This window comes from Sycon ciliatum, chromosome 12 (assembly GCF_964019385.1).
Source record: "Sycon ciliatum chromosome 12, ocSycCili1.1, whole genome shotgun sequence".
In the NCBI taxonomy this organism is placed as follows: Eukaryota; Metazoa; Porifera; class Calcarea; order Leucosolenida; family Sycettidae; genus Sycon; species Sycon ciliatum.
The window spans coordinates 14,101,600-14,113,513 of record NC_088654.1 but is presented as its reverse complement, the minus strand read 5'-3'; the positions used below and the strand labels follow the sequence as shown (position 1 = coordinate 14,113,513).

The 11,914-nt window shown below is 43.6% G+C and overlaps 1 protein-coding gene across 1 annotated transcript in view; it reads left to right on the top strand.

The window, feature by feature from the left end:
- The first annotated feature begins 2,434 nt into the window (after nucleotides 1–2,434).
- Nucleotides 2,435–11,914, top strand: part of LOC135828010 (uncharacterized) — a 17,941-nt gene continuing 8,461 nt past the window's right edge. Inside the window, exons 1-3 of the mRNA XM_065340447.1 lie at nucleotides 2,435–2,554; nucleotides 8,106–8,181; nucleotides 10,061–10,174. Coding sequence (XP_065196519.1) covers nucleotides 2,546–2,554; nucleotides 8,106–8,181; nucleotides 10,061–10,174 — 199 coding nt within the window. The 5' untranslated portion in view covers nucleotides 2,435–2,545. The remainder of the gene's footprint in view (nucleotides 2,555–8,105; nucleotides 8,182–10,060; nucleotides 10,175–11,914) is intronic.

The following is an 11,914-nucleotide window of genomic DNA, read 5'->3' as shown; positions in this document are numbered from 1 at the left end:
CACGCTGTGAGGGCCGGCGTGCGGCTTTTGCTTGCACACGTTATACAAATCCACACACCCACTCAAAAATGTAATAGTCTGGAACGAGGTCAAACCGAATGAGACAACTGAGTGCGAGTTGAGTTGGACCAACATTTGGGCCATGCGAGAAGGGTATCAGCAGCGTCCAACAGCCGCAGAAACAGCAGCAGGTGATGATGGAGTACCAAGGGGCTTGTATAATGCACACTGCAGTGAGACAAGAGAACCCTCACTGTGGTATGCGAAATCTCTTTAACCTTTATTCTGCCATTGTTCCCATCATGGGAGCAAGAAATAGGAATTTTTGCCCTCGGTCTAGGCTTTCCCCAAATCGGCCCGTTTTTCGCATATTCGGCTTTTCGCTAGGCTCAAAAATACATAAGATTCGGCAACAAAATCAGCTGATTGTTCGGAAATCGGCTGCAAAATTGAAGTATATTGGAAATCGGCCTAAAGAATTCTTGGCATATTGGCTTCAAAATTGCACGCTGTGAGGGCCGGCGTGCGGCTTTTGCTTGCACACGTTATACAAATCCACACACCCACTCAAAAATGTAATAGTCCGGAACGAGGTCAAACCGAATGAGACAACTGAGTGCGAGTTGAGTTGGACCAACATTTGGGCAATGCGAGAAGGGTATCAGCAGCGTCCAACAGCCGCAGGAACAGCAGCAGGTGATGATGGAGTACCAAGGGGCTTGTATAATGCACACTGCAGTGAGACAAGAGAACCCTCACTGTGGTATGCGAAATCTCTTAACCTTTATTCTGCCATTGTTCCCATCATGGGAGCAAGAAATAGGAATTTTTGCCCTCGGTCTAGGCTTTCCCCAAATCGGCCCGTTTTCGCATATTCGGCTTTTCGCTAGGCTCAAAAATACATAAGATTCGGCAACAAAATCAGCTGATTGTTCGGAAATCGGCTGCAAAATTGAAGTATATTGGAAATCGGCCTAAAGAATTCTTGGCATATTGGCTTCAAAATTGCACTTTGCAACAACGTTTGGTAGATTTCCGGCGATTCTCAAAGGAACCCTCCAATATTGGCGAAGAGCTACCGGTAAGCGATTTTTCTGATGTATTTTTGAGCCGAGGGAAAAGCCGAATAGGCGAAAAAACGGGCCGATTTGGGGAAAGCCTACCTCAGGCTGCCTGCAAGCACCAACAAACGCAGTCGTTAAAACAAATACTAATAGAAGAATATTTAAACAATCGACGAAGAGACAATAGTCGTAAAATGGAAATAAATAAGATAAATTGTGCACTCATAACAACAGCAAAAAAACGAAGAAAGTCAAGTTCAATAACGTTTTCTTGTGACTCTCATCCAGGGAGTCGTGAAATACTATTTGACGACTCCCTGCTTTCATCAGTGGAACGCCGTCACATAAAAATGTAATAACTAAAACACACACTTATATACATGTAGCTAATATGGTTCTAGGTAGAAATACAGCAGCCAGCAAGTACAAAAAGCGAAGTCTGCACCTTTGCAAATGTGTGAATATAGTGTATGTGAGAAAGGTAGTGGCAGATGAATGTGATGAATGTGATACTGTGTGAATGAATGTAATGGTGCGTGTGTATTACTTGAAGAGTGTGAGTCATGCATTTTCTTTCCGTTTACATAGCACAGGGTCACGAGTACCAATATACACAGCTGCCAACACCTGCAATTGCTTTCCTCCAACGTCAGGAGTTTCCGAAGAATAAAAAATTAATATTTTGTTGTTGAAAGCAGACTCCTCGAGGCCTCCGCCATCCTCGGAGGTCAGGAACGAAATCCCCTGACCGGGTGAGGAACTCTCTACTGACGTGAAAGACATACTACATGTACATGTACATTGTACTGAGGTCCCCCCCGGCTAGCGCTAGTCACCAAAAACCAACAAACCAATTAATTTAGCAACAATTTTCCGTGTTTTGTTTCTTATAGATCTACATGAAACCCACATATTTCATGTACTCTTGATGATTGATACGACCCTTTGAACCAGGATGTTGTTGTTCTTATATTTTTTGTTTTTTTTTTAAATTATTTATTCGCACATGTTGTGAGTCAGGCCAGGGTCCCGGGTCCCCGGAGTAGACCTTCGTACTAAAAAACGTGGTGTTTAGTACACATGATGTGATCTGACTTGAACCGAACGCGAACTTTGAACCCAGAGTAGACTCTACACTTACCGGTACATGTACTGTGGCTCTGGAGATCAACGGTTCAAAGATTTCCGCGGCCGCAGATCAGTGAAGTCGCAGGAGAACCCCGCTTTCATGACTGAGCTCCTGTCTACAGACTGGAGAGCACAAGCATACATGCATACATGCATGTACTGTACGATCGTACATCTACACCCATCTTCGAGGAAACGAAACAAATCAGAGTAGAAAATAGTGCAACGAAATTGTTGGAAAATTACTAATTGCTGGTTTTGGTGGCAGGCCGAGGGCCCAGTTGTGTTGTCCTTCACGCCGGGAGGGAGGGTTCCGTGCCCGGCCTGGCAATTTTCGTTCCTGACCTCTGAGGATGGCGGAGGTTAGTGTGCTTTCAAATTTAAATTTAATTTTTTTGGAAAACTCTGAATTTGATGATAATAATTATGATGACGTGAATTGAGGTAAATACTATTATAATTATGACGTCATGCTAGACTGATGTGGAAAGTAATACCGGGGGAAGTGTGAGAGTCCACATAGCAGTAGCAATTCATCATCCATCATGCTTCAAGTTTTTTGTATTTTGTATTGTATTTTATTATTTTACTTGGGCATTCTCAACAGACCCTAAGGTCTTCTTACAGGGTGCCCAAGATGAATGAAATTGTTAAGTTCCTGACGAAATGAATTGGGGATATGATTTGTGCGAAGGGATTCGGGAAACACGTTAAAGCGGTCAGCACCAAGGAATGAAATAGATCTGTATCCAGCTTTTGAGCTTGCACAATGGGTAAGGAAAGGGAATAATTGACTTGGCCGCGGGTTACTCTATCTGTGTGAGCGCAGTCACGGCAAAGTCTGTGCTTTCAAATACTGTAAGGCCACAGGTTTTTATTTCTATGTTTCTCGTCACTCGCACGCATGCGATTCAGGAGTCTGGAAGAAATAAAGAAAAAAAGCTGTGCTGTACTGTGCTTGTGGAGGCCAGCACAATACATGTCACATTGTGCACCCTGGCCTGGCCTGCGCGACACGTGATGCGAGGTCCGCTAGCGTTGCAGTTTTGGTTGCGCAATCTGCGAGCACAGAAGCTCTTAACGGTACGACGTAGATAGTACAGTGCACTACTACAGCAAGGTAGCTCGTGTCGAAATACAGAATTAGACAATTAATATATCAGGGTATGTAATTGGGCACTTTAGAGGGGTTATGCCCCCCCCCCCCCCCAAAGTAGCAAACAAGTCGTTCTCTAAGAAAGGGACAAGTTTACATGGAGGTCAATAAAATGCTTTCAACCTTCATCTGTTGCTTCTTGCAATCATGTCAGTAATTCCCATCGTATCAGAACATGCCAGGGTAGACTTCTCAGCAAAAATACACTGTTCGATCGTACAGACTTCTGTGTGAGGAGACGAAACAGGTATTCCGAACCTCGATTTGCCATGGTTGCAAAGTGCTTTGAAATTTAGATTATTTGTAGCATGGAGATTGTGGGCACAAGTTATGCGATCGAGTCCACCAACTAAACCAGATTTTGAACAGTCAGATGTGCACAATCTAGCACAAAACTGACAGGGAGTACTGAGACATTCCACGGCATGAAAGTCAGCTTGAGCACTGCTCGATAGCATAGTTTCTTGCCGTGGAATGTCTCAGTACTCCTTAACAGTTTTGTGCTAGATTGTGCATGTCTGACTGTTCGAAGTCTGGTTTAGTCGGTGGACTCGATCGCATAACTTGTTGCCCACAATTTCAATGTTACAATTTTTTTCCTTGGCTCTGAAAATTCTGGCAGAGAGCTAGTTTGTGAGAAAACAGCGAGCCAGAGCAGCAAGCAAGCGTGGAACAACAAATGCTTGAAAGTAGAATCGGTGCGCACAGGCAGTTTAGTGAGCCAGCTGCCATGCTAAGCTGACGTCAGTGAAGAGCGCGCAGCCCCCGGTCGTATATGCAACATGTGCACGTGGTCGCATGCACAGACAGTGTCAAGGCCAGCGCAGCGTATCAGCTGTGGTATGGGTAAGGAACAAGTGCAACGTGTACCCTATGCAAGAGAGCCAGCTGAGAGGGTGTTACGTGACTGTTAACTACAGTTAATGCTTCGCATAAAGTGATATATAACTATTACTTTGGATGCTAATTACACGGTCTATTGTTCGATTTTAGTACAGACCAAAGGTCTAGTAATTTTGTTTATTTTTCGGTAATTTGTTTTATTTTTTCCACCTTTTGCATACGATATTAGATTTTAGGGTGATGAGAAACATACTTCCTCCGCGTCATCGAAATTGTCGCAGTTTGACTAGTGACTTGTCACTTGTTACTGACAACTCCATAAGCTAAACCATTCAAAACTTATTACACAGTATGATAGTCTGAAGACTAGAGTAACGTTCCAGGACAGTTGGACTGAGAGTTTTCATGCAGAGATGAAGTCCTCGTCGTCGCTGATGTCAATGGACGCAAAAATATTGTTCCAAAGAAGGTTGAAAGTTGGTCGCGCCTCATCTCAAACGCTTTGACTTTCTCCACAGGACAAGAGCTGCTATGCTTGTCGTCTGCTAGCTCTGGATGATTCCTACTACACCGCCAGCGAAGCCTAGTAAGAATACACGATCGTTGCGAGGTCGGTTGATTACCGTCGGCGGAATCACCTCGATCTTGAAATGAACTTTTTTTAGCCGTGGCATGCCCATTTATTTTAGCTGTGTGGTCACAGCTCATGCAGGTAAGTGTACTATCAAGTCCAGCGCGCCCTCTTTTTCAGCATCACTGCCACTGGTACGGCACCTGCGCGTGCATCACTAGCACCACGTGTGGAGTCTACATAGCTCTTGCAGGTACAATCATGTACTGAGTGTCTCAGCTAGCCAGAGCGACAACATTTAATTTTATCGCTGTTGCGTGCATTTAGTTTGCTGACCCCTCGATGTTTCTCCAGGCGCTGCTACTTGTTCCACGAAGTCATTCTCACCCCAGCTAAGGTAAAACAGTGATGAGGCTTGATTGAATGGCCATAAGCACGAGAAATGTGCAGGCTGCAACGCCTGACTGATCTCAGCGAGTCGAAATTACCATCGCAGCGACATCAGCGAAGAAGCTGCGTCTAGTAAAATTTCAGCTTCCAATAACAGAAAATAGAACTAACTTTGCCGTCACCCTAAAGTGATGACTATCGCCTATGTCCAATTCCTTGCCTCTGGTACGAGTGCTGGTGAGTAAATATCCCGTTTTATATCAAAAGTCAAACTGCGACAATTTCGATGACGCGGAAGTAGAAAATATAAACGTATGGCCTAAAACCGGAACGTCTAACGAGTTACAAAGTCTACCGTTTTAGCGACCAATTTTTTCGTTATTTGAAGAACGTTATCGTGTGTCCGGTTTGAGATGTCTGTGTAAAGATGCGCATACACGGATGGGTGGCAAGCAAGTTAAGATTTTCTGCATGTTAACATGCCAAACTTACAAAAACGTTAAAATTTTTGAACACACGGCGAGCAGACAATAATTTGATAATCGCAATCAATAAAACTAGCTGAACCGACATTTGTGTACTTTATTCATGCAATGTAAAAACGGTGGTCGTTCAATTTTCCGGTTTTACAGCAGGCAAGAAGGTAGAAGTGCGGTAAATGTACATGCAGTGCTGTTGCTGCACACGAACATCAGTTTTTCAAATAATTGCCGTGGAGACAACAATCCGAAAAAGGTTACAAAAAGGATCAACTGGGCACTCCTGACAATCACAAGAAAACGTTCTTGGAAGTGCTAAACCGACCTCGCTTACATGTGTGTATATAGTCATGAGAGTGCAGTTGATGTTGTTCATACATACAGACATAGCATTGTTCAGATTGTTGTCTCCACGCATAATTCCTTGTTTACCTTTAGTGGAGATACAACACATCTCAGATAGATATTCTGAGCAATGTACATCGTAAACGTCATGTGTGTCGATGTATTACTCCCAACATAACCATTCTAACGCAATCTCAAGAACACGTTTTTGGAAATACTAAACCGACCTTGCTTACAAGAGTGTACAGCCTTGAGTTGTTGGCGTTACCTTTATTTTACTTCACCATAGGTACAGGCATTGCTGCCTTCTTGTTATGAATCATAAATGATGCCACAGCTTCTAGGCTATGATGAGAATATAAATAAGTATGATAGGTTAATATGATCAAATATGAACAGTATGGGAAATAATAAGATGTCATGACTATCAGCAGTACAATTATAAATACCATGCAGCAGTGTATTTGATGTGTGTTACGGTTGTAGATAATATGGGGAAAGGCAGTGGTTGATGGACTGGGGACAGAACATCATAGTGTGTCATTAGCTACTGGAGTGAAGTGAGATCAAGATCTGAAAGAATTTTTTTTCAAAGAACAAGATTTGTTAGAGAGCGGGTAGCATTGGCTAGAGCGTTCCACGTGGTGCTGCCCAGAAATTGGATAGAACATCTCCCAGCAGGATTGGGTAGGAACGGGATGCCAAGTAAATTATGCAGTTGCCCACAGGTGACTATACGATCAGCAAGTGGTATCTGAGGCTGGGCAAGTAATCCAAAAATAATAATCTTGAAAAAGAGAGCTTGCAGATCCGTATATAGACCGGAAAAACAAGTGCAAGCAACTTCTATAAATGGACTTGGTGAAGTGATGGCATGGATAACTTAGCAAGCAAGGGAGCTGTTGCAGTGCGGCGGGGAGCTTGAAACACAGCACGAATTCCAGACTTATGGAGTTTTAGAAGGCAATTTAGCAGAGACTGTGAAAGTGCAGGAAAGAAGCAATTAGAAGCGTAACGAGATGAGATAGTATCATAGACGTATACCACATTCGACGTGCTTTCAGTGACAAGGCCCATGTATAGTTGATATTGTTCATAGGGTGGCACCGAATAAATCCTTTGTTTCGGGTAACCCGACCGACCGATGTTTTAAGTGCGAATCAATTTTTTGTATGCATTCATGCATATGCGCATCATAGGCATGTACATGTACGTGCTCGCACTTCGCATTGTGCAAGGTCCGAGGCAAAGGCTCTTCCTTCCTGCTCCTAGCCCTAGCCAGTTAGACATGTCAGTTCTTTGTTTTGAGTTGACTCGATCCAGACTGATTTGTTGCAAGGTGGTTCTATTTACCAAGTGTAACACTTTCGACATTTTTTGATGCCATCTTCAGTAGCCTACGGTCCATCAAATAGTACAGCAGCTGTAATGGTAGTATTTTTCTTGCTGTTGTGGAGTGTTGTTGGTGTTGTGCTTCTATTTATAGTCGTTCAGCCAAACAGGCAATGGTGCCTTCTCACAAGGAGACGGCTTAGAAGAGGAGAGGGCAGAAAGAGAATGGGAGGGGATTAAGAAGCAGGAGTAAGATCCAGATCTTTGGCACAGTACAAAAAGTGGCTTAGGCAACTGGGAGAATAAGGAGATCTTGCTGGTGAACTGTTCGTGCTGGTGTTCGCAAGCGTCGTGTGGTCTCGTCTGTTCGAAAAAATGAACCTACTTCACTTGAAGTGCTACAGGAATAACATCAAGACTTGTTTCTTGTGACAGTGATTTTTGTGATAATCGACAGGAATTTCGGGCTACCGGGAGTTTATTCAAAATTGCGGGATAATCACGGAAAATCTAGATACTTGGCAGGTATGTCACATATGAACAGGGGCATGCATATTCACGTGCCAGAAAGAAAGAGTGCATGATGAGATGACACTGGTGAGAGAGAGAGAGAGAGAGAGAGAGAGAGAGAGAGAGAGAGAGAGAGAGAAAGAGAGAGAGAGAGAGAGAGGGAGAGAGGCCATTAAGGTATATAAGAGAGAACTGCTGCTCTCCTTTTTTTCTTTTTTTCTTACTATGTTCAGATTCCCAGCTCGAAAATAATAAAGAAAGTTCTGGTGTTGTTGATGTATCCCCAGTGTGTTCAGGCCTTCCAGTCTCAGCTGTTGGTTGCGTTCCTTCTACTACATGCGATAGTGAAAATCGAAACAGCCGGTAAGTGATCGCTGAAGGACACCATGTCAAATACGAAGCTAATGTACCTACTGCCAATCAGCTCTAGCGTGTCTTGGATGCCCACTCCAACAGCCTTCCAACTTGTAAGGTTCAAAGTACTTGTAACAGATATAACAGAACATAAGAGGTCAAGGTGAGCGCAACCAAGACAAGCACGAGCTGAAAGTCTCAGCTGTGAAGGACATTGGCGGATGTACATGCATATCCGATATGCATGTACATCCGCCAACGTCCTTCGTTGATGTTGTAAAGCGTCAGTAGAGTCGGTCATTGTCGTGCAATGTTATCTTATGAGCTGATTGTTTAGTAACTGGTGGTGTTAGTGGACATTATAGCATAACTTGTAGTTCCTTGGTCCTTTTCTTTTCTATAAATTTATCTTAGGCTCTCCATCCGAGTCCATACTTGTCTAAACACTCCTTTTTTAGGTTGCATTCACACACGGTACAAAAAGTGTGGTGGAAATCCTCGTACAAGCCACTTGCAACATGTATGCGTTCACACAGGAATGTAGTTCCATGCCATGCACCTTAAAAGTAGCCAGGGTGAGCAGATATCCATGGTGAAGCGTGGCAAATTTGAATTTTTGCGCCAAACTAGCTGCACCTAGGGTACGCTTATGCAGATGGTACACCTACCACTTCTTTCGACTTGCCTGAAAACGATGCATAAGTTTCTTTTGAAGCCAGGGCATCTTTACATCCGATCTCTCTCCTCTCTCTCTCCTCTCTCTCTCTCTCTCTCTCTCTCTCTCTCTCTCTCTCTCTCTCTCTCCCCCCTCTCTCTCTCTCTCTCTCTCTCTCTCTCTTTCTCTTTCTCTCTCTCTCTTTCTCTCTCTCTCTCTCTCTCTCTCTCTCTCTCTCTCTTTCTCTCTCTCTCTCTCTCGACTCAGTTAGTGCAAAGATTTCTTTCCCTAGCTATGTTGCACTTACCACCCTAAGACCAGATATAGTTCTGTACTCTACGAGTCGTAGGATTGTATTCTGGATGGAGTTGACAGTTTGTGCTGAGGACAGATTCAGTGTCAGTAACTCGCGGAAGGACAGGCGGTATGCGGATCTGGCCGATCAATGCCGAGCAAACGGGTGGCAGGTCGTTTCTTTTTCGGTTGAGGTAGGTGTGCGTGGTTTCATCCCGGACTCTCTTCGGAGGGCTCTGAAAGCGCTTGGATTTTCTAATCGAAGAATAAAATTTATTTGTAATTTGTGCAGTAAGACGTCTCTGCGAAGCAGCTACATCATCTGGTTGCGGCGTCAACAAAAACACTGGTCGGAAGATCCACTTTTCTGAGGTACTGTATGTGGGGCTCCGTTTATTGAGGTGCGTTGAAATTTATTCTCTTTATCTTATTATTTCTTTTCTATAATTTCCCCATATGAGTTCCTATCAGTTGCTGTGAACACCTTGAGTGGAGAGCGCTTGCTCGAGCGTTGAACCGGGTTCTTAATCCACCATACCCAGTTCGCAAGGCTGGGCGGGGTTGTGAGCAGGCTTTCATTTCATCTTTTCTTATTATTTCTGCTTTTCATCTCATTACAAAAATTCTGCGCTTTTTCTCCATCTGCGCATAAAATCTAGACTGACAACCTGCTTGTTAAATCATGCACCTGCTTTCAGGCGTAAAAACCCTGTTGTAGAGGTCTCAGTCCTCATTTGTTAGACTTACCTGTCTTTATAAATGTAACTTACTCTCTCTCTCTTTCTCTCTCTCATCTCTCTCTCTCTCTCTTTCCCCCCACTCGCTCTCACTCTCTCTCTCTCTCTCTCTCTCTCTCTCTCCCAGTCTCTCTCTCTCTCTCTCTCTCTCTCGCCGAGTCTCTCTCTCTTTGTCGCTTTCACTCTCTTTCCCTCGTTGCAGATGTAAGCTGTGAAACCAGTCCTCACCATTGCTCGTCAAACAGCCGGTGTTTGGCGAAAACTGATGGTCTCACCTGCAAGTGTGAACATGGTTTCTCTGGACCAACATGCACAAGTGAGTGACAATCCAACAATGCTGCATGCTTGTTGCCATGACAATGTCTACTGGTAACCTCTCCGCATCATAACAAGGGAAGTCACTCATCACGCCTGACTAACATCATATCTCGTTGAATTGATTTTTTCAGTCTGGTTGGCATAACACTTTCTTCTTGAAAGATTGCAATGCAGCATGAGTCAGTACCAGGGAGTCGTACTCAAATTAGGGAGGTGACACGGCACAGAAATCCGTGTCACAGGGGTTGACTCGCACCCGTGACCCCTCGTTGTTATTTTTGGAATAGTGCAGCCAGTCCGGTCCGAAAGGTCATACTCGGATCGACTCGCCTTCTGTACTTCACCTCCAAGGGTGCAACGCAAGACCCGCAAAGTATGATTTTTCTGTGGGGAACGATTTTGCCATTGATCAAGTTTTTATTGGAGTGCTCAGGCATACTACGATTGCTGAGACGTCCCGAGCACGCTTGTTCAGGTTCTCTATTTTTGACGAGCCGGTGCTACAGCCCACTACATTGTATCTAACGACGTAGGAGCTGACAATGTAAGAGGATTTCCTTGGAAATAATGATGATGGTGGTGTGACTGGTGCAGGAAAAATGCTGGCTGTTTATGACAGTATGACTAGATGTACAATGTAGCTCTCTTGTATGGCACTTAACCCCTGCTATAAATGTGTTGTTTGGGAAGACTAGTGTATTGTGCAAGTCATAAAAAAGAAATGGGGCAGATACATGACTTACAATTTTCAAAAACCAGCTTCGTGTTATGTGTAATTTGTGTCAAAATTGTAGTATTTAGACATGACAATATCATTGGCTGTACTTCTCAAATATGGTACTTAACCCCTGCTATAAATGTGTTATTTAGGCAGACTGGACCATTGTGCAAATCATAAAGAAGAAATGGGGTAGATACACGACTTACAATTTTCAAAACCTGGCTTCGTGTTATGTGTAATTTGTGTCAAAATTGTAGTATTTCAACATGACAATATCACTGGCTGTACTTTTCTTATATGGTACTTAACCCCTGCTATAAATGTGTTGTTTAGGAAGACTGGTGTATTGTGCAAATCATAAAGAAGAAATGGGGCAGATACACGACTTACAATTTTCAAAACCTGGCTTCGTGTTCTGTGTAATTTGTGTCAAAATTGTAGTATTTCAACATGACAATATCACTGGCTGTACTTCTCAAATATGGTACATAACCCCTGCTATAAATGTGTTGTTTAGGAAGACTGGTGTATTGTGCAAGTCATAAAAAAGAAATGGGGCAGATACATGACTTACAATTTTCAAAAACCAGCTTCGTGTTATGTGCAATTTGGGTCAATTTTTAGTATTCGGATTAACCTAGGATACGACTCTGAACAGTTCTGAACAGTTACCGCAACACTACATGCCGTTTCGTAACTGCTGCTGTTGCCATCACTGCTATCAAGTAGTTCGGACATGGCAGGAGCTAAAAAAATTGCTTGTAGTCTTTCAAAGAATACTGGCGAGTGATAGGCTGTAAACGAAATGTGCTGCCTCAATAATTTCAAAAACTAGACACCCATGCGGCACGCTTGGAGGTGAAGTACAGAAGGCGAGTCGATCCGAGTATGACCTTTCGGACTGGACTGGACTGAACTATTCCAAAAATAACAACGAGGCGTCACGGGTGCGAGTCAACCCCTGTGACACGGATTTCTGTGCCGTGTCACCTCCCTAGTTTGAGTATGACTCCCTGG